Below are 27,509 nucleotides of genomic sequence, written 5' to 3'. Positions count from 1 at the left end.
CAGTTCCCAAAAACCTTCCCCAGTTGACACCTACCTACCTCAGCGCACTCTCCAAACAGGAGGTTACAAGAAAAGGAAATGAAGTTTTAATTTAGTATGTCAGTTTTTCCTGCTAACTGAAGAAGGAAAAAAGAGCCTTAAAATCCCCAAACTAAAGTAATATTTTGGACAGCTGAAATTATATTTTTCTCCCCTGAAAATCAAGAGTCTTTGCCACTGCAAAGCCCAGGAGGATTCTAAAAGGGAGAGTTTAGAGCATTCTTATCCTACCTCCCTCTACAAGGGCAGATTTGCCTCATTTTGACACAGAAAAGCAGCTGAAAGAATGAAATTTCATCTCAAATAACATCTGTGATGGAGAAAAAAAAAATGCAGTGCTAACACTCTGGTTTGGGTCAGGCCAGTGCTGCTAATGAGAAATGTGAGCTCTTGGACAGCATTGAAGTCTCCTCAGTAGGATGCCATTGGAAAGGATGCCCCTAAGTGCCTGTTTGTGTTGTGCTCACCAGAGGAATGGATGCAAAGGGAAGGGGGTTATGATTTGTCAGCCCCCTTGGTTGGAGTTGATGAGTCCCAGCATTGTAGCGTGCGAGTGACCTGCCACTCTGCAGATAAACACAGATCCCAAGCAGTGTGTGGAAGGAAGCCACCCAGCAAGGGCTGTTTGGAATTTAGCATTTATGAATAGTAACATTCCTGCCACACAGCTCAATGGATACTTATCGCTTTGCTGTTTGCATATAAATACAGAGGGGACAGATTAGGACCTGCTGATAACTGGGGGAGAAAGATAGAGCCTGCAGAGAAAGAAGCCTGCATCACCATAAAGCAGCCAGCAGTGGTGACCTGTGGGAGAAGCTGAGTTATGGTTTCTGACAGGACACCCTGGACATGCACAGGAGCCCCGTGTTGGGCTCTTTCTTTACAGGACAAAGGAAGGGCACAGACAGAAGTTAATGGACTGGCTGAGGCTTTCAGATGAGGTGGTGCCCTGCCTCATCCCTCTGCTCAGGCAAGGTCTCAAACAGACCTGCTAAAAACGCTGTGTGGGTATGAGGCCATGTGGCTGCCACAGGCAGGAGTGAGCATCTCAGCCTTGCTAATGCCCACCCCCAAGCAGGACAGTGCTCGGCCAGCCTGGTGGTTGCTCCAGGGCCAGTACTGGCAGCCTGGAGCCCAGCACAGACTCATTCAACCTGCCCCTCCATGGGCCTCTGCAGCCAGGCTGATGCTGAGACTTGCTCTAAAGCCTCATCATCCAGGAGCTGGTGGATGTGGCCGTCCCCTGCAGCCACCCAGGTTTTGCCCACCTCTCTACAAACTGTAAAAAATAGGCCAGATGAGAGCTAACGTGGCTGCCTTCCACCAGGATAGTGTGGTTTGGGGTAGAAGTCTTCAGCTCACAGAAAGAAGTAGATACAGCAACAGAAAAGGAAAATCAAGGTTTTCTATGGATGGTAGAAAAGCCAACACAGATGCATTCATGCAGATTTTATCCAGTCCTCCTCCCTCAAGATTAGGGGAGACAATTCTCAGTCCTCTTGCCCTGCAAAGGGAACTGAGGCAGAATGCATGGGGGCAGCTGAGCTGTCACATTCTAGCATGCCTGTCACCCATGTACAAGCTACATGTGCTCATTTGTGTGTGTTTGTATTTACCCTCCCAGGGAAATGCAAGAGCAGCTCATTAAGCACCATGACAAATAACTTCTGTAGCTGTCGATTCCATTGTTTGTGTCTCTCAGATGTCTGTGTGTGCTACTTTGGGATATACAGTCAGGCCCCATTGAGCACACGAATGTATTAGAGCTGTAAAGCAACACCTTGGATTTGCCATCTCTGCAACTCACTTAATTAAGGGATCTGTATCCAGAAAGCAGAAAATGCACATTTGTCATTACAAAAGGTGACATTTCTGAAATCCATTAGATACACAGTAGGGTAAAAACGTGCAAGGTTCCCACACACTGCTATCTCAATGCATCTTGTTCCTCTTCTATAATACCCCCTGCTATTCTGAGCAAAAATCTTCCAATGCATTTCTGCTGATGTGCCTGAAACCTTAGTTCTGACACTCTGTTAATCCTAGCCAGCCTTCCCTCAACATTTTTACAGCACAGCCTTATGCTGATGGGCTGCAATTTTGCTATTCAAATAGATAACAAGGATGAACCAGCTCCTTGGGTCCCACCCTCAATGAACTGGGGCAAACCAGGTAATAGATTTCCCTGTGGGAAGAAGCCCCACAAAAATGTGCCAGGTGCTATATAACAGGCTTCAAGCACTTTCTCATAAACTGAAGACTTCAATAAGAGCCTCAGCTATAAAGTGAGGAAAAGGAGAGCTGAGGGAATGCAGGACATGGCAATAACTTGGATTCCAGCAATAATTTAGGTGTCCTCTGTTCTGGCAGCACCTCAGGATTTTATTGGATGTGACTGTTATAGAGCAATGTCAGGAACTTAGGAGAGACTGAGGATGTGCCAGTAGAGTACATGGCTTTAGCAGAGCACTTTGATTCCTGCATGCCTCAGTTTCTCCAGCTCATGAATAGGGATAATGATACTTGTGCCACGATGGAGCCACAGGAGTGCCAAGGAGGGGACCATCTATGTACAAACTGTTTTGCAAGCAATCTGAAAAGGAGAGAGAGTAAAAAGTACAGTTTTCAGCTGAGGTGTCTCAGCACTGTTGTACCTCTGTGTTGGAGAGCTGAAACCAGGGCTGTTTTCCATATGTGAAGATCTCCCAGAGGATCACCCCAAAGCTCCAGACGTCACTCTCTGTTGTGAACTTCCTGTACATGATGCTCTCTGGAGGCATCCAGCGGATAGGCAGCATAGTGTGTCCTCCAACCTGGGTGAGGGCAAAGGCACAAAGAAATCTGAGTGATGAGGAAGGGGTCAGCCTTGCCGTGATGTGGACAAACTCAGGGCTTCCCTGTGAGCTACATCAACATGGAGCTGTTCAAAAAAGCTGGGCTGGCCACTGCCTCCCCGACCGCCCATGGGCTTACCCGCCAACCCCACCTGGTTAACATGATGGATAGGGAGTGAAATGTATCAAGATAAATGATGTCCCCTCCTCCCAAAATGGGCTTGTAAAGAAATCAAATGACAAAACTCCAAGAGTGTATACTCCAGCACTACAGTCTGATGAGGCAGGAGGCAAGGCGAGAAACAGTGTTCAGCAAAGTACTGTGCTGAGTTTTGTAGGGCCTGGGTGCTCTGAGGCACCCACCAGAAACACAGCATGAGGTTTGTCCCTCTTCAGTAAGCTTTTCTAAAAGCCATGCACAGGCATTTGCACATCACCTAATTGCATGAAAGATTTCGTGCTCATAAAACACTGCTACAGGCCTTTTCAAAGAGTGCTTTGAATATGTAAATGACTGCAGGACCACACTGCAAAAAGGCGGTCTGTTTTTAAAGAGCAGGCTCTTACAGGCAGGGATATGCCCAGCATTTAAGGGAGGCAGGAAAGCCGGCCCCTTTGGAGAGTTTGGAAATGGAGGAGCCCATGAGCAAAGTCCCGTTGGGGAATTCCAAGCCAGGGAAAGGTCCTTTCCTAGTCAGAGTCTACCCTTCACTAGGGCACGTGAATCCAGCAGGTTTGCAGGATACATGCAGTTTGAAAGCAGATGGATTTATCTTCAGATTCTCTAGAGATTTTTAAACAAGTGCTTTTGAGCGGGACAAGTTTTTCTCTGTTCTATCCTTCTACATAAGAAGCACCATCTGTGGAGAAATAGCTTATTGATAAGACCAGCAGGTGCTAGAAGCAGCATGGCTGCAAGTCTCCAGGACTCATTTCTGCAGAGGGCAAAGTGTGCAAGGTTTTAGTGATTATGAGAAAGAGTCCTTTTTGGGTACTGCCTGGAAGATTGCCTGTGCCATTATGGACACCAAAAAAAAAAAAGTAAGTGCTAATAACTTTGTAGCACTGCAACTGAACCAAACAGACAAAAATCTGTCTGGTCCTATGACATATCAGGGGAGAATGTATCTGGTATCTAGGTTTCCAGCATATATATGGCTGTTCGAAATGGTGAGATTGTTGCGTTTGCTTGCATGAAAATGTTTCTTGTACAAAGAGAAGCTCTCCTCTGAGCTGCCAGTTTTCCCAGCCTGCCACAGGCTTCTTTGCTTGACTAAAGCAGAATGAGCGTGGGGAAGGGTCAGTATGGAGCCACACTGCAGTGCTTGGAAGCAAGAGGGACAGTGCTGGGGAGGTGTGTTTGAATAAGGTGTGAAGTGGGTATGGTGCTTAGCAGGCTTTATGCATGGAAGGTGTGAGTCAGACTTCCTGGGGTCTGACAGAATCTGGAACCAGGCTTGCAGTGTTGCTCCAAGGTCTGCAAACCAGCCCTTTTTCTAACTCTAAGACTGCCTAGTCCTACAATAAAAGAGAAGGGATTTTAAAGGTCTCAGAAACATCTTTCTTTCCTAAGTGCAGAGGTGCTCAGAACTGTGATGCATGAAGATAAAAAGCTTGTTGCAGCTCTGCACCTCCTGTTGGGAAATGGCTTGGCTGGCCTGTTCTCAGCTTGCTTCTCTGAACTTCCAAGAATGTTCTCTCATAGTGGAAATGGAAATGTGTTTTTCTTTGTTTGTTCCTTTGAAACCCTGGCTGCAATTTTAGCTCTTTCCAGCATTCCCAGCTTTTACAAGTTGCTTTCAGATGCCTTTGTGAAAGGCTCTCAACAAAACATGATATACATCAACATTAATTGTTGCAAAAACTCTTTTGTGCTAATGCTTTTCCTGTTCTCCTTTAAATACCACTAACTCTTCAGTTTTCCAGCAATCTCAAAATTATTATGTATTGCAAAGCACTCTAGATTTGCAATATCTAGAATCTTGCAGGATGATTTGAGATTACAGGTAGTACAACATACTGAGCACTCTTAACTCCCCTTTGAACAGGTCTTACAGCAGTTCAGAGTCTATGAACCAGGTGCCCAGCTTACACAAACAGTATTACAGCAGTTTTGCTTGAATGGGAGGGCCCTGATTTCCACCTCGTGAAAATCTGGACCAGAAAACAAATCAGAGAAGCCAGTAGTTCCATCTCAGTTCCAATAAAATAAAGCAGAGGTCTTTGATCTCCTCTAGACACATCCTGGTGAAGTGCTGCCAGTCAATGGCTGTGCCAAGACTGTGACAACACAGTCTTGGCTTAGCTCATATTTTCAGAGTCCAAAGATGGCCAGAGCATTCCTTTCAGCCCCGTATGTCTTGTGAGACATCTCTTTTACTAAAAAAATTAATCTGTTGATCATTAATAGTAATTATTATTAATGATAATTAATAACAATCAAACTACTTCTTGGGGGGGGGGGGGGGAAACCTAAGCAGCTCTCAGAAGTGAATGGATCAAAAAATAAGGCTCAGCTATGCTCATAGATAAGGAAGTGTTCTTTGCATCTCAAAGAAGATGCCACATTTTGAGAGGGAATGTTAAGTAAGTCTTGCACTTACCAGCTAGCTGTAAGCAGAACAGGCATCAATTAAACTGTAACATAAAACCACTCCAATGTCTAGCTTAGCACATAAGGCTGACTTACATTTGTAGGCATCATCTTTGGCTATGCCATACTGCTCCCAATGCAAACTGAGTAGGATTAAAATTCCCATTTAACAGATGAGAAAACAGATGCAGAAAGGCAAGGAGAGAGCTTGCTCTGAAGCTGGGTGGTAAGTGAACACTAAGTCAAGACTTCCCGGTCTGCAGGCAGCTGTACCCTTTATTTGCTGATGTGGACAATTATTTAGAGCTGAGAGTAGAGGGATTCTGCTACTGATGCCATAGGAAGCAGAGTGTGTCCAGGGTAACAGAAATCCTTTACGTAACATGTAGTGGCTGTGGTAGGTTCTACACCAGCATAGACTTGCATATGATTCCAACCACTACATACCTCTTTTACAGGACCAGCTGTTGCCAAAAGCTTTAAAGTAAAATGATGCTATTAAATCAGGCTAAAATAAGAGGATGCTGTCTTTTTCTTTTGCAAATCTAGTTTACATGGCATGTCCTTGGCTCTGTAAAGAACCAAGTTATCATGTCTTTAGAGAGAAGATGAAAGTTTGCTTCATTCAAGCCTGTGCTTGCTCAGAGCTGGGCCTGCCAGGTCTCAGAAACAAGTGACCACACAGGACTGATGCTTGTCAGGATCATGCTACATCTGAGTCTTTTCTAAAACAGTCATGCCATCTTCCCATCCCACCCTGCTCTATTCCCCTTGGGAGCCAGGGATAGGGGAGTCCAGCCACCATGTAGGTTCATCTTCTAAAGGCCCCTAGGAGTGATGTGTCCTCAAACAGTGGTACTGCAACATCTTCCCTCCACAGACATTTCACAAAATGGAAGAGGGATTTTCTTTCAAGCAAAAAAGGCAAGTAAATCCTCTTCTGTTGCTCCCTTTAAATCCTAGGATGCTGCCAAACTTGCCCTTTCTCCTTCTTACTTTAATGCTTCATAGACCTGCAGAGTGGCCTCTTTATCCCATTGCCAGGGCTGTCTAGCGTCGCTTGACATTTTTTAGCTCTCTAACTTTCTCTCCCTAGATCAATTCCCTGTGCCCACATTGGCATGTTATTGCCAGTGCCTTGCTCTTTCAGTTTGCAGTACTGTCCTGGTAATAAATAGAGCAATCAGTTCATATCCTCTGAGCCGCCAAAGTTTCCTTCCTCTGTCTCCCTTTCAAGATTGCAGTATCACCTACTTGTTTCCATCACTTTCTAATGGGTACTCCCAAGTGCATGACCTGCTCTACAGCTCCATCTTTCTGATACTCCAGAGCACCTGGCCTCTGCTCTGAACCCTCGTTGCACATCCGAGCCAGTAGACTTGCAAGATAACCAGCCACTCCCTTTGAGCAGCTTATTGCTTATTAGATATGAACCTCAGGGAGCTGGGGGAGGTTGGTGAAAGGCCAGCATTAATGGCCATTAGGGAGAGAGATAATTACTTAATGCTAGTACAGCTCTTTGACAATGTAAAGCTATATAAGTGCTGTGTACAAGTAGGAGTATAAGGCTCAAGGTTTGTCTGCTACCAAGGAAAGCTGGTGTCTGGGGAAAAAAAACTCTCCTTGTTCCAGCTTTCTCAATGACATCCAGCTGATTAGGAAGGCAAAAGATAACATGTTATCCCCAGTGAGTTTGTCAGTACAGCAGCAGGTAGGGGAGCTGCAGGGTATGGTGGAGACTGTGCAATATACCCACAGTTTTGGCCACCAACAGAGAAATGGAAATCAAGACCAGAGCAGTACTGAAAAACCATCATGAGATCTTTGGACTGGTGGGAATCCGGTTCCTAACATGTTAAAGGCAGCTCTTGGTAGGCAGCCCTGTTTCCCCCTTCCTTACTCACATACTAGCTCTATGCTGTAGCCTAAAGTAGCATTAGGAGAAGAGCTGCTGAGCTCATGGCTGAAGGTTGCTTCATGGATCTCAGCTAAGAACAGAATTTGGTCTCTGGCATACTCAAGGCTGTGTTTGATTTTCCTTTTTCTGCAGTTTCCTTCCCAACTTTGAAATAAGACAAAATAATAGATCAGTGCTTTTGTTTTCCTTAGTCATTTGACATTTGCTTTTCAAATCATTTGATAGCATTCTTCCTGGTCCCTGCATGCTTCAGGGAGGTTCTGCTCCTGCCTTGGGGAAGTCAGAAGAACCACCTTAGGTGTCATCATATGATGCAGCATTATTTGAACTTCACATCTAAGTGCAGGTAGCTGAGACATTTGAGTTTGTACAGACTCAGGGAACAGTAGTGAAGACCTTGGCATTGTTTCTCTCCAGAAAAATCCACTCAACACTCAATCCACATGACCTAGTGCTAAGACAGATTCTCTGATTGGTGTCTCTATTCCTGCTGCTGTAGGTAGGGATGACCTGGGATCTTCTTTAATTGCAGACCTGGCTGTCATCCCAGCCAGAACATATGTCCTTTAGACCTCAGCTCTAGGAGGTGGGTGATCCCTGGAAGATACTTAGCTCTGAACCTTCCCCCAGCAGCCAGATGTATGTCTCCATCAGGACACATTAATTCCTGCTGTGGGCAGGATGTGTTATTCAGCACTTCTGGACAGCTTTGTATGAGTAAGAGCCACAGGTGGTTGGGTCACCCAAGAGGACACAAGGAAAAAAAAAAGGGCAATGCAAGCAAGAAGCAGGAAAAGCTTCTCTGTTTGGCTAAGTCGAACTCTCAAAGTAAAACGAACAACAAACACAACTGCAGTAGACCCATGCCTTTTAAGTTTGACAGATCAGCATGTGAAGGTGGCTTCTCAGTGGTGAGGCAAAGGGCAGTACTTGCTTCTGGATCTCCAGGAGGAGAAACTCCTTCCCTGCCTCCAGCGGTGAAACCAGCAGCACTGAGAGACATCTCTGTATCAGATGCATCATTATTTTGCCTGTGTGTGAGTCCTGACATCCTGGGCACCTTTTGCAAGGCAGAGGGATTAACGCTGCCATGCCAGAGAGAGCTGAGCTTTGCTGAACATCAGCTGTCCTGCACTTTATTCTTTTAATTGTCACCTTACTCTAGGCTCTTAAGTACCCAAGTTTACATCAGAGGTAGCTGAATTTAAGCGCAAGTTGTGAGTGGATGTGATTCCCAAGCACTGTATCTGTCATTTCCTTTCAGCTTATCCAGAAAAAAAAAAAGTGTGGTCGCTATATCTGAGGCTGCACTATTGCCAGAATGCCTCTGGCCTCAAGAAATCCCCAAGGTGTCCTCCTGACTGAAAGGCATCATGCGTCATGGCCATACCACCCCCAGGCTGAGCCTCTTCCAAGTGATCCAAAAGCCATCACTGCAGACTCAGCGTAGCCCTGTCCTTGCCTTTAGGTCCTGTGCCTTTGCTCTCCCTGCTTTCATAGCCAGTGCTGAATGTGAACTTAAAACCAGTCAACAAAACCCAAAAAGCTTCCGTCAAACAATTTAAGTCACATGACCTCTTGTGTCCTCACCAGGCAGAGCTCCACCTGTGTCTTCTCCGCTTCCAGGGAATGGCAGATCTGATCCTTTCCTAATCCTCTCTCTGGACCTAACCATCTCCTCTGTTGCAGGCTCTGGCAGTGGCTGAAAACATCTCACAGCAATTTACAAGGGATCACAAAGGGGCTTTGGAGACTTTACAGAATGCACAAAGCAACCAGTACCCGCACGCAGCTGTGCTGGGTGTCCCAGCCTTGCCCAGAGCAGGGGAGATGCAGGTCACCTGCTGCCAGAGGATAGGGTTGGACTTACCCAGAGAGAGCATTGGGAAAGGAACCAAACATCCCTGTCCTGAGGTGATGTAAGGAGCCAGATGGACTTGTTCAGGATCAGGGAAAGACTGACCAGGCAGGGTTAATGCAAAACTTAGAAGGGGTTGAGGCCTTCCTGCTGTCAGTAGGACTGTTTGGCAAGGGACTCTTTGTTCCCCCCAGATGCACATACTGTGTTTAAACATGAGTCTAAAAATAAAGCCTGCCATTGACATTGTTTTTCCTTACTTCATTTAACAATCTAGTTACTTTATGACCTGCAATTCTGAATCACAGTGAATCAAGTGGTGTGATTTGCAAGCAGGGACCTCAGCCTTTTCTCCCCCTTCCCCTCATCTTTGCTCCACTGTGTGTGCTTTAATCCCACGGTTTTCAGCATTCCTAATGAGCCATTAACAAGCTGCCAATTACTTATGCAAATGAGGGGGGGCACACATGGAGGGGTGGCTGTAGCTAAGAGGTAAATTCTGCTACCTCAAAACGGCCTGAGATAAATCACTGCTGCTCTAAGAGCTGCTTGTACCCAAGAGTCCTCTCGGTTATATTATCTGCCACCTAAAAATGCCAGAGGTAATGCAGAGGTGGTTACAAAAAGGGAAGCAGAGGAGTAATCCCACATATATTTTTAGTTATGTTTGCCAATAATCTACCAACTCAAAGCAGCAACACCCACTGCTAGGAAAGGGCTGCACAACCAGCCTGCAGAGGAGCAAAGGCCCTCATTGTCATGCAAGTAAATGCTCCAAAAAACATTATTTCCAACACCAGGACTTAAACTGTGAGAAGCCTGAGCCATGCATCAGTCAGCTGGGGAGACATGGGAACAGAACAGCTGTAGTTTGCAAAGCATCTAGTAAAGAGGTCAGTGAGGCCACCACCAGGTCCGAGCAGGTCTTAGTTGATTCTAGAGCCTCCCCAGGTAAAAGAGAGTTGACCAGCCCTCTGATCCCTTGGGCCACCTCCTGAAAGCTTATTGTGGCTCAGAACAACAAGACCCCACATGGATCTCAGAGGAAAGTGGTAGCACTGGGGAAGGATGCACTGGTGGGAGATCCAGTGGCTTCCTAGGATTTCAAGTGCTTGGCTGTGGGTAGGCATTTGGCACCTATTCAGAAACGTGTGTGCAGTTGGTGACCTCTGTAGTCCTGTGCAACAGTCACAGGATGGGCACCACATCTGGGCTGTTCAAAAGCTAATCAGATAAAGGTTGCCTTAAACCATGATGATGCAAGAAATGCATCTATTAGGGTTCTGCTCTTTTGGAATGCAGAGAATGAAAATCAGCTCAGTACCTGGCTTCTGAAAGTAGGAAGCTTTGCCCAATAAATCTTAACCTGGTGATATACAAGCAAAGGCTCAAAATGGCCCAAGAAAAGCAGCTTAGGAAATAGGACCAACAAAGCACTTGCATGTGCAATCTCTCTATGCTAAAATGCTTTCAGATTGGTATCTCATAATCTCCCTTTCGATCGTCCCTCTCTCTCTGTCCTGACAGTGACTCCCCTCTGGGTAACCAATAATGCTCCATCTTTGTCTGCAGCCAGAGCCATTCCTAACTGACGACTGTACATGATTTAGATAAGGCTCCATTACTTAACTTCGGGATGCTGGATAATCAGTTCAACTGCCTTGACATTAATCATAATAATATTCAAAATTTATTAGGCTGGATTGTTTGGAAATCCATTTCTTGTTAATGTCAGATTCACTGAGCACAGGCTTGGCAGCACATAGCCAGACAGTTAATACAGTGCAGGGCATGGGAACTTTCTTTAAAGTCCCTTTATGTGCAGCTGACCTGTGAGCTGGCAGCTCCTGCCTGGTTTGTCATTTGTGACTTTTGTTAAGGAGCAGAGACCAAATGTGAACGTGCTGCCTGTTGGCTGATCAAGGGGCATCTTGTAGCAATAGATAGCTGAGTACAGAGTTTTTAAAGGGGGGAGGAGGATGGTTAGGTGCTCAGATTTGCCCATACAAATCTTAACAGTATCTTTTTTATACCTGAAAACTGAGCAGGCAACCCAGAGACTTCTATGCACAACCATGGTATGGAGGTATAAAAATGGAAAGTGTTTTTAAAACAAAAATCTGTTCCTTGCTTTCCTGAAAACTTACAGCATTTTAGATTAGAGGATGGGGCCTTAGTGCTTTACCAAGGTGAAAAATTTTCAGCTATAAATAGCTGGATGGATCCTTCTAGCCAGTTTCTTGTAGGCCAATTGAGGACGGTTCCCAGTGGTGCATTTCCTAATGGTTTATTTGGCCTGTTTCAGCATTTTGGGTGGTGGTACTTTCCTTCAGGTATGAGTTCTCACCTTCTAGTTGGAACAGTGGTTTCTCAGCAGGGAAACATCACAGAAATATAGAACAACTTCAGAAGATGCATACGCTTCCTCTCCTAATGAAGGCAGCACAGGCACAGATGGCATCTCAGACAAACACATTGCGAGCCGTGTTAAAATAAAGAGCTCATCATCAGAGGCTGCAGTGTCACACCTACTAATGATGTGATTAAACTCATCAGTGCCGGTGGGAAAGCTGTGCCAGCTCTGGCACTGCTGAGTGGAGAGCTGCATTTCATGGCACAGTCAAACCCCACCACGTGAGTTAGGCAGAGACACAGCGATTATATGATGCTAATGGCTAAACTTCCCGAGACCTAACATAGGGGAGGCTGCCTTGGACATGCCCTTCTTATCCCTGTCAAAAGGTGTTGTGGCATGCAGAGAGGCTGCAGATGGTGCCAAGAGCCAAAGGGGGACAGGCACAGGAGAAGAGAGCGACTGCACCCATCTGAGCACAGCTGCTGGGAGGGCAGCAGCAGCTCTGGGAAGCTGGGAAGTGGCAGAACTAAACCCTGTGATAGCTAAAATGGTGGCACATGCAGCAGATGAGGCTGGGGTTTGTTGGCAAGATTTTGCTGGAAAACAGGCTGAATTTGAAAATTTGAAGGACTCAATCATTGTATCCTCTTCTTTATTTTTCCACCTGAGACTTTCTGTGTATTGAACTTTCCTCCACTCTTTATCAAGTTTCCTGGATGCCCTTGAGGAGGACAGAGTTGCTGGAGTCCCATGAATTTTAACCACTGTGTTAAAATTCTTCCTCCCTACTTCATTTAGCCAGGAGTATAAGTAAATAAGCAAGCCCACAAACACAGGAACTGGGTTCCCAGATGCCATTAGAGCCTTCAAGCACTAAGTGGCCATCACAGATATCACTGGTTGCCTTCTGCTGCCCTTCCTGCAGTCAGACAGATGCGCCACGTGTGAGTCCTGCTGGGACCATTTCACAAACCCAGCACCACCCAGTAGGGCACATTTTGCTGTAATACAGGATTGCTTGTAGATGGTCAGCTTTCTGAACTAGGCAAGTTTTCCTAGATGTCTCTCTAGACACCAGCTCTCCATTAGGGTTAGCCACAAAGAGGAAGGACGGAAGGAGAAAGCGAGTCGAACGAAACCACTAATGTTCTACAGTGTCTGATGGGATAAATGACCCCTGCAGACATATGCTGAGCAGACAGGACAGTCCTCAATTATGTCATTGCTGGAGCATTTACTTCAAGGAGAAACGTGACTACAAATGCTGGGCTTGAATCCTTGGCTGGCTTCACTGCCTCTGGATAAGCTGCTCTAGTCCAAGAGTGTTGGGTACGTGTGTGCAGCATGCACAGGCAATGACACGCATGTCTGCGTATGAAGCAGCTTTACAGCCCAAAGAGTAGAGATGGAAAAAAACAAACAAAAAAACCTATTAAATTCCATTCTGCCCTCTTTCCTTTTTGAGAGCTCTAAAGGATTTGCTAAGGTATTGGTGGGTGCCAATCCAAACATGCCAGGGGGCCACCCACAGACTCCCTCAGGAAAACAAGCAAATCTTGCCTACACGATGGAAATTTCCTGCTTGCCACACTGATTTTCCCCAGCCCCAGCCTCACCACGTTATCCCTATGCTAACGTCTACCTACTTCTCTCAACATTTTCTAACCTTCAGGCTCACAACTTTGTAAATATTTGCAATCAGGTAGCACATCTCCCCACTCTCATCATTCTTTAGACAAATTATTTACATACAGGTTTTTCTATTCTCAGCAATTAATTGCTTTGCATGGTCTTTGTTGCTGCTGAACCTCTCCACAAGCTGTTGACCTTATGAATACTCTTTGTGGGGGCTGAATCAGGGACATGTGGGCACGTTATAAAAGAGTATTTTAAATAATTGCTGCTGTAGAGGCACAAGTTTTGCTCTTTGACTTGGGTTATTTACATGGATGGCTTCAGAAAGGCATTTGCTTCACTGGCACACTGAGAGCCACAGGCTTGCAGGGGAGCTGCCACCCCACAAGTGACTATGTTTGGTTCAATGAGGACAGGGTTTATAAAGACAAAAATGTAATGTGGCCTGGGGCAGGCACGACCTCACTTTACAGTGATACTTGCTGTATATTGATCAGAACCAGCTCAGTGCTTTATTAGCCACCTGAGAGGTGTGATGAGCTGCTGCTGGACTTTGTGCCTGATAATCAAAGTCATTTGTCATTCTTTGAAATGCTCCATGAGTAGGTGTTTGATTTGGGTGGGTGTGAAAAACAGAGGATGACAATCTGGAGCAAGAGGCAGGGAGGCAGCCGGCATGGGCAGGGTGTCCTCCTGCCCACCCCTTGTCCTGACCCATGGGGCATCCATGTGGCCCTGTGGACACCATCCCATGGGGCAGGAGCCAGTGGCCGTGCAGCTCTGGGGCTCAGGAGAGTCCTCCACCACTGGCAAAGCTCTCCCTGATGAATCCATTGCTGCCATTCAGCCCCCAGGCACATGTAGCTCCCTAGAAGTCTTTTTTTCTGTTTTGGCTTCCTTGCATTTCCTAGACAAACTGCTCCAGTTTTTTTTTCCCTCCCTCTCACTAATGGGTACAGCTGACCTTGCTTCCCTCTCACTGCACCTCCCCCAGCTTGAATTTTAAACTATTCAACAGCTTTATATGCACCTAATAAGGTTTAATTCTGCACTTTGCTGCCATCCCTCTGCTTCTCTGACACCAGGAGGAAGAGTACTTTGGAAACCTATTGCAGACTTCCCTGCATCAGGTCTAATTATGTGGTAACTGGTGACCTTGTAAGTACAGGGTAATCTGCTCTGTAATACCTGGGTAAATGATCCCAGTACTTCTGTCTTTTCCACTGCAGCCTTCTGCAGAGGTGGAAATACAGCTGGTTAAATGGTAATTAATCTTTGAACCACCTGACACTTGCCCAAGCTTTTGAGGGGTAACCAACGGGACAAAGGACTGGCTCAGGAGCCACTGCTCTGGGAGTTGTCTGGTGTCACCTGGCCAAAGAAGGGCCCACTTTGTCACCCAGCTGCTCCAGGGGCTGGCTGTCTGGGGCTGTCTGCCTTCTCAGACCTGGGTGCAGCTGTTGCCTGCCTGTCCTGCATTTAGCATTGCCTATTCTGAGGGACTCATCCAGCATCATCTGCAGGAGGAAAAGGTCACCAGAGAGATGTTGGATGCTGAAGAACAAGCACCCACCTTGTCTGCCTTAAGAGGATGGGCTGGAGGTTCAGAGCGGCTCATCTGTGATGGGGGCGAGCTGGCTAGAGCACTTCCTTACCCTCCCTGTGGGGCACCTGCATGGGAACAGCACCAACACCTTCCTCTGAAACCGTCCAAACCAGCCAGGCACAGCCTCGGGCATTCACCCTGTAAAACTCCAGGAAAACCAGCCATCAGCTCCACTTTCTCCTTCCCCACTCTATGAGAAGCACTTCATTCCCTCCCATGCTCACAGCCTGTTGCCCCAGGGCTGGGGGCTGCCTGCCCCCTGGTACCTTTATGGCAACAAAATCTATTTGCACACATTTTACACCTGCTGATGTTCCCTCTGGAGAGCATCAGGTTTTTATAGTAAACAGGGTAATGATTTTCAGATTATAGACTAATAAAATATTTTAATTTGTTAGGAACATTGAGGCGGGCACTGTAAGGTTCTTACGACATTTAAACAGTGCTTTAAAAGAGGGGCAGGGGGAGGGGAAGGGGTTCTGAGTGTATTTCTTTTCCAAGCAGGAGTACTGAAATAGAAAGTCAAAATCCCACATGCTGGTACCAAAATCAGCTCTGACACCTCCCTTCCATGTCTGTTTTACTTGAATACCTGCCAAGTTAAATAAGCAAATATGGGATTTTGGCATCCTAGTTGCAAACCTGTTTTTTTCACGTGAGCCCTCCTCCTCCTCCTCCTCAGTCACTCTGGCTGATCACGCTGCATGGCAGGGACCTGATCTGAGTGAGTACACTCCATGTGCCATTGCCCTCTGTGGGCTGGGTCACAACTAATTGCTGCTGCAACAGGTAGCACAGGGATTTTGCACCTCTGCCTGTACTCACCTGTTTCTTTCCTCCGCAACCCTTCACTGCACACTCTGATTAACTAACTGGACATGACTGTAGAGCAAGCAAGTAATGGGTCTGGAGTATCCCATCATTTCCATGGCATGCAACATACACTGTGTGCCAGAAGGCAAACTGCTGCACCAGCCCCTCTCCTCTGGCTGGGCCCCAATTGCATGGTTTGCAGTGAATAAGAAGGCAGTGAATAAACACGAGGCATTTGGGAGGAGGAAAGTTGGCCTTGCAGCTCTATGGGTTGATATGGCTGATTGCCCTGTGCTTCATTTCCTACCCTGTCAAACAGGGCAATGCAACTCACTGACTTCTCAGAGATGCTGTGGAGGTAATGGCTTGTACAGTAAAGTAATAAACGGCATGGAAAAGGCTGCCAAGAAAGGGAAGAACAGTCAAATTTTTAGTTATACCTGGCAAAAAGAGACAGAGGGTTACACAATGTACATTATGGAGAAGAATAGCCAAGGAGTTCCTGTGTTCTGTGAGTAGTTCTGCCTTGTACCTCAGCTGGATCATATAAGATTAACGGCAGGTGATGATGTAAAGTCTGTTCTAGGCAGAGAGCTAAATGTGAGCTCAGGCCTCCCCATTATCATTATGTGACCTTGCGTGGTCCCTTTTGCAAGCTCAGCATTTTTTTGTGGGTATGATTTCTGGGTGGTTATTTTAAGAAAAGTGTGTTAAATTTCTTGCTCCTGTGCCAGGTACCCACTGCTTAACAAACAGGCCATGACTAAGCACAGACTGGAAATGAGAAGCATCTACGAGTTAAAGCGATGAGATTCTGGGATTGTCTTCCCTTAGGAGCACATTCAATAGTGATGCTTGATTATGAAAAGGATAAATCTGATGTGATTGATGTAATAGGGGATAGGATTTGATGATCCAAGGAATCCCTTCCAGCCCTCCCTACTCCTAATGAATTTATTTTTTTAAGGGCATGAAGGGATGCAGTGTTCTACTGATGGCACACAAAGGCAAAGCATGTAGGTACCTGCCTGATGGTTAGAGGGTCTCCATTCTCAGATTTAAACATTTCTCATCACCAAGAAGGTGGAGCAGGTCTCCCTTCTGGATCTGCCTATCCTGAACATAACAAGCACAGGGGTACAAGGATCCTGCCTGCTTCCCTCTTTGCATTTGAAAACTACTGAGGACTTCCAAAATTCACTCTCCTTGAACCAGTACCACAAAAGTCTCTGCTCACAAGTTTCCTATTTCTAAGGTACTTACCTGTCTGACAGCACCATAATGACTGAGTCCCTTGCAATCTTTTTTTCAGGTGAATCTCCTCGGTGAAGAGGAGCAGGGTTCACCTTTAAACAATGGGAAACTGAGGCACAGAAGGACTTAACTGAATTTCCTATAGTGACAGAAGACACTGATAGCATGGAAGGGACTTGCAGCCCAGTCCAAGACTGGGGTCTCACTTCTGGACTCTTATCCTTCTCCATACACCTAACTGAGCTCTCCCTTTCAGAAGACAAATAGCAGAGCAGGAAGCATTTTTCAGCCCAAGCATTTACTGGTCTGGGATTCCCATCCTCTGTCAAGCCAAGGGGGCAGAACTTGGGTTTTATGAGGGAACAGCACAAGGTTGTTTTTTTTTTGAAGAGACGCATGGGGAAAGTGGTTATGTTCCTTTTTTTCCCTCTGAGTAATTTAAATTCTTTAATTCCTACTTGCTAATAAGATCAAATGCTGTGATTTCTGCGGGAGCAAATGGTGCAGGATAAGCTAAGGGAGTTTATTAATTATCAGGCTTTCAGGGCTGAAAAAAAAAAATACAAAGAAGCAACAGGGTTGTAGATGATAGCTAGAAATATGACTAAAGCATTATCTACCATGACATTTTTGCCAAGGGGAAGCTGTCATGTTAGTGCTGGGCATGGCACTCTGATGGTGAATAAGAATCATAGATGAGAGGGCAACGCTTTCTCTTTCCAAAATGTAGCTATTCACAGACATGTGCTACATGTCTCCAGGGCCTGATCCTGCAAATAATACCAGGTATAGCACATCTGTGTGTGAGTGCTCCTCTGGCTTCCCCAGGGACTGCTTGGAGCATTGAGTGCTAAGCCCAACATTAAGTGATTGCAGGATCAGAGTCACAGTGTGCCAAGTATTTTGGATAAAAAGAGCTATAAAGAAGTCACATATTATTATGTCACATTGCAAAGGTCAACCCCAGTATTTGTTCTGTCATAAGGACATGATTGAAAGGCAAAAAAACAGTGTCAGGGCACAGGGGAAAATAATTTTTAAAAAACTGCCTTCAGGGCTGAGGATACCAAATTACATCAGTGCTTCAAACTAAATTCCCATCCACACCCTGCAATTCAATTTTGGCTCAGAAAGGCATAAACGTAACAAAATCACCTTTCGGTGGCACGTCTTCTTATCCACTGACATATCTCCTGTAAGATCAGCAATATCTAAACTCACATTCCCATGTGATTCTGGGAATAGGCAGGAATTGCCAGAGCCCTGGTCTGACACAGAACTGGGGAGGGCTTTGCAGGATCCTCTCAGATGCTTAACACCACATAGATATTTGCTTAATGTGGCTGTTGGGGCATGAACAGTGGTGGTGATGGCTGGGAGGAGGCTGGGCAGTGGGACAACTAGACCTTCATCACCTTGCCTGGACCATACACCTCACCTAGCAAAGGCACAGAGTAATTTGAGCCTAGTAATTTGTCCCAGTCACAGATACTTTGCAAATACTGATGCTTCTTTATCTGGGCTTGCTGGCCACCACTTCCCTGCCTTAACTTATTAGGGGTCATCACTGTTCTGCACAGTGTCTTTGGGTGGATTAGCTTGATCCACTTCCAAAACAGACTCAAGCAAAGGCTGCCCAGCACTTGGGATCAAGCACTTCCTTGTGTGCCAGCTGCAGAACTGCACAGGACAAACAAGTTCAATGTTTGCCCCTCCCATGGGCTGCTGCAGCTAACCTCCAGTAGCCTTGCAGCTTGCCAGCAGTGGCTTCTGGGGTGCTGTGACAGCTGGGGACCCAGTGACCTGAGCATCCCTACACAGAGGAGAGGCTCCAGCATGCGGCGAACACACTAGGACAGCGGCTCACAGCTGTGGGAGGGAGGGCAGGGTGAGCAGATGTGGTTCCAGCCCTCAGCTGGCTGAGCTCCCAACAGCCACCACCTAAGAACAACCCAAACTCCTTTGCACTGCCAGAGCATCAAACCTGCACCAACCTGTCACTGCTCTGCTGGGCAGGGGATGGGAGGAGCAGTGGGGAAGCGATGATTGACATCTACCCAGTGGCAGCTGCAAGCACCCAAACGGTCAGACACTGAGGCTGTGTCTACACTAGCAGACAAAAGGCACCAGGGCTGGCCTGTGACCATCCAACTGTTCAAATGGTCTGGTTTTGGCCCACACCAATTTCACAGCATCCCAACAACTGTTAAAGAGGACAACACAAGTGGGGGACAGTTGCCAGTAAGCAGTGCTAATGCCACCCTGCTAGGAGGCACAGAGCGGTTTAGCTGCACTGGGACAAATCAAGCTGCACTTGCTGCCATCAGAGCCAGGGAACAGCCCACACTGTGCACTGCTGCAGACACAGCCTGAGCACCCACAGAGGATGATTACACTGAAGACTTTAGCATTTGTCTCATACTATCTCACCGTACAGACAAACCCCAGAGAGTTGCTACAGTAGGAACATGTGCAGTTTCCACCACACGAGAGCCCTTTTGCTGCCAAACGCACTCAACCCGACCTAGTCCCAAAGCCTCTCAAGCCCACATGTCACTTCATGCTCAAGCAGCACCACTCCCCACTTCCAGCTGCCCCAGGGGTCGAGATCCACTCACTGTTGCAGCTGCCGGTGGTGCCAGTCTCTGTCGCTGCCACGCTGCGCTGAACTGGCCCTTCGGACGTGGCCCTTCCTGACAGTGAATGGGTGAAAACAAGGGAAGGAGACAAACAAAAGAGAAGGGAAGGGTGAGAGAGGGAGGGAGGGATGGGCGGGATGAAGCAAGGGGACAAGAAGGGAAAGGGTATGTCTTTAACTGAACCATATGTCTTTCACTGTCTGCAACATCCCAACGCTGCACAGCCCTTGCTGTGAGGGCACAGAGCAGGTGAGATCCGCTGGCCCTGGTCACCACTACCTTGCACCCCAGACCAGCACCTGCACCAGCATAGAGGGGGGAGGGCAAGGGGTGAGTACTGGTGCTGGGTGAGAGTTAAGGGGGCCTCAGGCCTCTTGAAACTGTTCCTTGGTTGGAGAAGCCACATCCCTTGGGACTCTCCCTCTCTGAACAAGAGTAGTTTTAGGAGGCTTGAGAAGTTCCTCTGTGTCTGGTATTTAAACCTCCTGCTCCTTGCCCATCACCAGCCCTCCTGGGCTTGGTGCAGGGACCCACCTGCCTGTACCAGCAGAACAAGTTCCAGGCCTGATGTTTTCACTGAAGCAAGCTCAGGCTAGCCAAAGTTAAGCGCATCATTGGTCAAATGTCCCAGTGAAGAACCTAGCACATCACCCTACACCTCTGCAAAAGTCTTTCTCCTATCAGTACTGTCAAGGGTTGGGAGAGGAAGAAAAAGCCTGATCCCACAGCTTCCAATCACCTGCAAACATGCCAGCACTTGCAAAAGTGAACCTCAAGAGTGGGGAAGGGAAGAAAAATGATGGAGCAGAAAATAAACCAGTATGTTTTCCAGTATTTCAAAGCAGGAGAGTGTTGGGGAATAGGAGGGAGGAGAAGAGGTAGGGATCTCAGTGTGCAAATTAAGAGTGAATGACAAGCAGAAGGTCTGCTGACTTTCTAGTAAGGTGTTCGTGTTCCCATCAGGACAGACAAGAGACAAATTCCCAAGATGAAAGGGCAGCTGGTGAGCACAGTGGGTTGGGGGGGTGAAGGGGGGGGCACTTCTGGCTGTGCTATGCAGGAGCTCCGGCTGACAGCTGCAGGGAGTACCCAAAATACAGCCTCAGGGTGTGTCCAGCTCGTCATCACCCTGGGCGCCGTCCCACCCTGCACCAGAGGTGAAAATGGAGCTGCTAAATGTAGCTGACAGCTCATCCTGCTTGGGGAATTGCCCCGTGAATGACTGACTCATCTCCCTTTCCCAAAAAATTGAGGTAGGAAATGGGTGGGGGAAAGGCTTAGAAAATTGTTTCATGATGGTTGTTTAAATTGCCTCTGCAACACAGTGTTACAGTTAGGGAAAAAGAAAAGAGAGATCTATCACATAAAGCAGCATCCTAAAGCCAGCTGTGGCAGAGGTATGGACATTGGAAAGAAGCAGAGCAAATGAAGTCATCCAGCAGTGGAAAAAAAACATCAATATAATATAGTGCAGAACAAAGCAAATTCTACCTCAAAAGCGGAGCTGAAAGAGAAACATCTTCCTCTGTCAGATCTATTACCATGCATTTATTCCAATAAAAAATAACTAACCCAGAGAGTAACCCAAACCTGATTTATTCTTCCATCTAAGTAAATACAAAGAGGCAGCCGAATCTGACTGTAAAAACCACTGATCTCATATATTTTCCTTATAGGTATTGGAAAAAAAACAATAGGAGTGGAGTTTCTGCCTTGCTGCCAGGGGATGCTGGCAAAGTATTTGAGCTATAGATATTGTATCTTGTCACTAATGACTGCAGGGAACTAAAAGGGATTTGGATTTTTTTTTAATGTTTCACATTAATTGATAATTTGGTCTCAGAATCCACAGTGGAACACGGGATTTGCTATATTGGATCAGTCTAGTGGCCCATAAAATCTGGCGTCTTGCCTCAGTGATGCTCAGAAAAATTATTATCCTGTGTCTTTGCTTATAAGGTTGCTGGCCACTTCTGTAAGGCCATGTAACTGTAACAGAGGAGAGGTCTTGCTGGCCTGCACAGGAATCTTCTTTAAAACCCTGAACATGGTTTTGGCAGGGCTGTATCACAATTTATTATTTTTTTTTAAATGCAAGGATGAAACTCTGTAATTACAAATATTTTAAACAGGCTTACTGCTGTTTTTCTTCTTGGCCACCACAGCCCAAATAGCAAGACAGTGAACTGGTGTTTTCAGAGGGCAAATGAGAACATGGCTGGGGCCAGAGGAGGAGAGATGCCTTGAACTCAGCAGAACAGTATTGATTAGGCAGTGTAAAGATGTCCCTCACTAATTCCTTTAGCAGTCTTATCATGTGTTCCCTGCATAATTGGTTGGGGAAGAAAGAGGTGGAATCACTTAAGCGTTCAAAGCTCAACACACTGAGAAAAGATTCCTGCTTTGTGTGTGTGTGTGTGTGCAATTTTGTGCATCGTTGCCCCTTGATTATACATTGAACATGCTCTCCTTGACAGCCTGGCCCTAAACAGCTTGTTTATTAGACAGCTGCTCACAAATAGGGGCTTTCTCCATCCAGCTGGTGTGGAGAAGCAGCTCGTGGCTGTGAGAGAGGGAGGACTATGAAAAAGGGTGGAATTAGGAGAGGAAAGCATGTGGAAACCATGCAGTACCCTCCTCATCCTCAGCTCCCAGTAAAGCAGAGATCAGCCTGGACAGCTTTTAAGAGCAGCCAGAGTCCAGCCAGCTGGGACCCTGACCTCAGCCAGAGATGCACAAGGGACAGTATGGAAACAGGAGAGCCCACAGCATATGTCCCACAGTGTTTTCCAGTCTTCAATTATCAGTAGCACAGGGATTCCCTGAAACAGGGGAGGTATTTTGTGCTTGACAACCCCTGATTATTTTGGTTCTAGAATGCTACTCAATCACTTTTTCAACTCATCTCAGCTTTTGGCATCTACCACCTCCTGAGGCAAGAAGTCCTATCACTTCACTACCCACTGTAGCATCTCCATTGGATCTGAAGCTGCTGTGAACATCACCAGGTCTTTTAGGGCAGTAAATACTGAAAAACAGTTCTTATTTGGCTACACTTATGACCTCTGCAAATGGAAGGTCAGGAGTTAAAAAAACATCAAGAAGCTAAACTGAAAGGCTTTGAACTCCTAGCTCTCTGGAGCTCGGTCCAATGGGTGGGAGAAAGCAAAAGCCTCAAATCACATGTCTGGGAACAGGGTTGAGCTTTGATTAAGACTGATCATAAGTTTGATTAGCTCTAAGTGTGTAAGGGTTTGGGTAGTTTTGGGGGAACATAGAGGAGTTAAGTATCAGGGTCAGTGTTTGTATGAATATTGAGACTATGTTGAACAAAAACATCTGAGCCAAATGACTTGCAGTGCAGCAGCAAAATATCCCAAGCAGGAGGAGATGTGAGCGTAGAGGTCAAGTACCACGGCAGGGAGTTTTTATTTCCCCAAACTGAACTGCTTTTTTGTGCCTATGCCTCAAAGAAGATGTCACCAGATTGCAAGAGCTCTTCACCTGCCACATCCCTCTCATTACTGGAATGAAATAAATGGCAACAGCATTAAAACAGCAAGTCAAGCAGGAGAAGCACAGGTAGACAGTGAGCAAAAGGGGAGGGAGGAAACAGGGTGTGGGTGGAGAATTAGGGCAATTACCATTCCTGAGAAAATGCCAGAAATACAACACAACCTAATTTCCCCAATTAATTCCTCAGCACTTGAGCTGCTTTGTGTGAAGGGCTCTCAATGTTTCAAGCAGGAGGAAGGGGAAATAAAAAAAACACTCCATATTTGTTTTTCCCTTAGTGTAGAAATGGGGAAGTGTTGAGGAAAAATGTCTGGCTAAAACACAAGATGATGCTGTTACATCTTCCTTTCAGGAGATAAGGAACTGTGCCATGAATTCAATTTGCAGAGGTTTTTATAGGAGCCACAGAGATATCAAAGACCAGCACATTCAATATCACACTGACTTTTCCTGCACACAAAACACACCAGGACAGGCAGAGACACTTAACCCACGCACCCACATTGAGCAGCTCCAGTGTTTCCAGCCCTACTGCAAGATAGGGGGAAATTGGTTCTTTTGCCCCCAAAGCACCAGTCACTTCTGAAGCACCAAGGGATGAGCCATCCACACATCATGGGACATGGAGGTGTCATCCCGGGGAAATGATGAAAACAAGGAATTAACAAAGAGAAGGTCACGTAACACTTTCAACAGCAACACGGGTTCCTGCACATAGCAAGACCATGGCTCTGCCTCGCTGTCCCATTTGTGTCAGGCCTTGGGGTCTCCAGGTCACTATGAGACTTTTCTGCCCTTACTTCAATAGGCATGACAAAGCAAGACAAATTCTCCAGGTTCCCACTTAATACCAGAGAAAATTTAAGTACTTTTTCACTTCTTTTTCTTAATGGAACATACATTTACAGGTTACAACACCCAGGCAGACAGGATGGAGAGAGAGTAGCACATTGTGGTGTTCATCTCAGAGATGGGGTAGAAGAGACAAAAGGCAATGCTCAGCTGCTTAGCATCCACACAGCTGTTAGGTGCTAGAAAAGGTGCTGATGTTGGAATCTGAACGTGGCACACACATTGTACCCTCTACACAAGACCCCACACAACAGTCAGCCCAGCCAGGGACTGGATTTGCTTCCCCCCACCCATTGGCACTGAAACAAAACCTGAGCACAGGGTCTGGATTCACAGAGCCTGGCTCTCTCCCTGGCTGGAGCTAACTGCTCCTTCAGGCACACACTGGGTCTGCTGCACAACCTGAGAGTGGCACCTTTTTTCTTTTTTTTTTTTTCCCAAAGGGAGTAATTAGCATATCCCAGAAAAAATTCAGAGCAAGTTTTCCCCCCCTCGGCCTGTTGGGCAGCTGGTGCAGAGCCCACTTGTCTCAGGGCTCCTTCAGGTGCTCACAGGGCTGAGCAGCAAATTCCCTCTGCTGGGATCGATCTCTCATGCTGTAAAAACACTGCATGAGCTGGGCAGCAAAGCAACACAGAGCATCAGGGGACAAGAGAGCAGGTGTGGTACAGCTGAGGGATACATATGGGCATTAAGGAGCACAAAGAACACTGGTGGGAGAGTACAGCTAAACCTCTGCAGTGAGGTGAAAGCTGGAGGGAATATTATAGTGTGATCATTTAGGGACCCTCTATCTAGGAGACTGTGGGTCAGACTGAATCTGTGTAAGGCTTGTCTATTAGTCTTATCTACCATGCTGAATGAGCCTCCAAAGGAACATGACCCAGGCAGCTGCTAAACCTCAGTGATCTATTTCTTGCATGGAAACTTCACTGGAAAAATAACTGGCTGTACCCAGGAGAAAGAAAACAATTTTGAACTCCAGAAGGGAAGAATTAAAGAGCTGGTCTAGATGGATAATGGTCCTCGGAAGGGAACCTGACAATGGGTAGTGAAAACTATAAAGAAGAAGGGGGTTTTGCTACCCATTTTAAAGAAAGAGAAGAAAGAAGATGTTTACACAGTAAACCTTCATGCTTCAGAAGAGGAGGCATCTGCCAGAGGGATCCTAGACTTTTTAAAGAGCACTGACCTAAGGCCAAAGTCATGGCAGAAATGTTCTTTTGGTTGTGATTGTCTAAGGGTGTGAGAGGCGAGGTTCACTGGAAAATAAATCCATCTTCTGTTAAACTAATTGATACTACTGAAAGGAGGAGGAAAAAAAATAAAATAAATGAGACCAGAGAGGGTTTGTGTGTCTAACATTCATTCCTTTTTCCCCCCTCCAACAGTATCATATGTTCTAATAGAAGATAATAATTCTTCCTGCAAAGCTTCTCTCTCCCATATCTAAACAATGCTCCAGAATAGTGAGGACACAGAAGCAGGGAGTGTTTTTTTGTTATTATGTTTAGCTCTGTGTTGCTAGAAATAGAAATATATTTTCAGAGCCCTTTGCAAATCCTGTGCCTGTGCCTTTTTTTGACAAGCAGGTGTCCTCTGTGTGATGAACTGTGACCAGGAGCACAATCAGGACAGACCTCTGGGAAAGGATGGAGCTAAATCCCCTCAAGGTTTCAAGCCCAGCCCAGGATTTGGGGCAGGATGCTGGAAGGGTAAGACATAGGAGACCTGAACAAAGAGATGTTTTTAATGAGGTTTAATGCCTACATAAATCCTTTCTTTACTCAGCATGTGTCTTCACTGCTGGGTTCACACTTATGTCAGGACATTACCTTGGAAGTTATTAAGAACTGCTGACTTTGATTTAAGACTGTGTTTTCTTCCAAAGATGAAGAAATACTGCCCTTTACCTGGGAAGCTGCCCCACAATTTTGTTTTTTAAACTGAAGTACCTGTTCTGGGGAGAGAATGGAAAATTATCTGGATTTTACTGGAGCTCAGGCGAGTTCAGGGCCACAGAAGGGCTCTAAGAGCAACACCCCCAGTCTGCTGGCTGACAGAGAGGTGGGGGTCCTAACACCAGCTCCAGTGATGCCCCCCAGCTCTGGGCAAGCCCCCCAGCCACCATGACAGCCTCCACCTCCCCGGGCAACACTGGGCAGGCATGTGCCCAACTTGCTGCAGTCTCCATGGCACACTCAGCTTGGCTGAGGCACAACATCCCTGACATGCAGCGTCCCACCACCTGCTGTCACAGGCCTGACTCATGCCTAAAAAAAAATCACCTACTCACACTTTTTTTTTTTTCTTTCCTTTTAAGAAAACAACAAGAAAAACGAAATCTGCCCAAATCTTTTCTCTCCAATATGGATATATACCATCCTGCCTTCCCACAGAGACCCACACCAAAGATTGCACAGCACATTACACAACACATCACAGAAATGCATCTTCAGCATCCCCGCCTTTGCTCTTCACACAGAAGCTGGGCTACTTTTCCCCGTCTCTGCAGTCCCTCTGCTTTCCAATCAGATGCTGTTTCACCTCTCCCCACCACCCACAGCTCCACAACCATCCTCTCTCCATCCTGTCTTGTTGAAAGAAGGTTTAAAGGCAACAGCTGATGGGATCCCTCTGTGATGCACAAGGAAAAGGACACATCTGTCTTCAGGCAGAACATGGAGAGCCTTGTGGAGAGGGGAAACAAGCCTCTCTGCTGCTTTTGTTATATAAATGTTTGTTTTCTGTATCCAAATGTGTAACAGGAAATTAAGCAGTTCACCTTTTTAAAGCACTTTTGCATCCCACAAACGCAGGAGCCAGATGGTGTTCTTTCTTTGTTTTAAGAGATTAAAAATGGGAAAGAAAGGAAATGGCTAGGAGCAATCCTCATTCTGGAGCAGAGTCACAAATCCACATGCCCAGTAACCTGTGCTCCTGGGGCCTGGGCAGGAGCAAACACAGGGAGCCAGCAGACTGACATGTGTCAGCTTGCAGAGAGCTCCAGACCTGTCACTCTGTGTCAACTTCGAGGCAGAAACCTTCACCGTGTTCCCAGAAAATGACAAATTACATTATCCTTCCCAGGCTGCAGCTTGGACACAACAAGCAGTATTTTCTAGAAACCACCTGAAGAAGAGCTTAGCTCTAGGTCCTACCACTGGAAACCTTGACAGGGCTGTCAATGGGGGAGAGCTGCTGTGCATGAACACTGAGACTCTGACTTAGGAATTTCACCAGAAACCTTATAGAGTTGACCAGGGACAGTACCAAAGAAGCTTCAACATTCAGCTCTTCAGCCACATCTCTACCTTCCATAGGTGAGACACAGGAGCAGTTTGTTTCTCACTCTTGAGCTCATTTGCTCTCTCTCTATATCCACACAAAACCCCTCAGTTGGGGTGGATGTTATTATAGGTCTGTGCACTCAAAAGGATTGTCTCAGGAGCCTTGGAGAGCCAGTTTTCATGTAAAGGTTGTTAGGAATTACAATAGCAAGGAAGACAGAGCACAAATGCATTAGTGTCACTACCAGGTTTCTGTTCAAAGGGTAGACTACTCTTATTCATAAAGAACCTAGAAGTGCAAAT

General features: G+C 46.3%; 1 protein-coding gene and 1 long non-coding RNA gene across 2 annotated transcripts in view; one reads left to right on the top strand and one right to left on the bottom strand.

The window, feature by feature from the left end:
• The window catches only part of LOC127388616 (uncharacterized), a 69,202-nt gene extending 43,571 nt beyond the window's left edge, over nt 1–25,631 (top strand). The window contains exon 2 of the long non-coding RNA XR_007890413.1: nt 25,509–25,631. This is a non-coding gene — a long non-coding RNA (uncharacterized LOC127388616). The remainder of the gene's footprint in view (nt 1–25,508) is intronic.
• NTRK3 (neurotrophic receptor tyrosine kinase 3) overlaps nt 1–27,509 on the bottom strand; it is a 221,475-nt gene that overhangs the window by 14,438 nt on the left and 179,528 nt on the right. Inside the window, exons 16-17 of the mRNA XM_051628321.1 lie at nt 19,528–19,602; nt 2,697–2,855 (exon numbers count right to left, since the gene is read on the bottom strand). Of these exons, the coding sequence (XP_051484281.1) occupies nt 2,697–2,855; nt 19,528–19,602 (234 nt within the window). The remainder of the gene's footprint in view (nt 1–2,696; nt 2,856–19,527; nt 19,603–27,509) is intronic.

This window comes from Apus apus, chromosome 10, assembly GCF_020740795.1.
Source record: "Apus apus isolate bApuApu2 chromosome 10, bApuApu2.pri.cur, whole genome shotgun sequence".
Classification (NCBI taxonomy): Eukaryota; Metazoa; Chordata; class Aves; order Apodiformes; family Apodidae; genus Apus; species Apus apus.
This window is presented reverse-complemented; position numbering and strand designations above follow the sequence as displayed.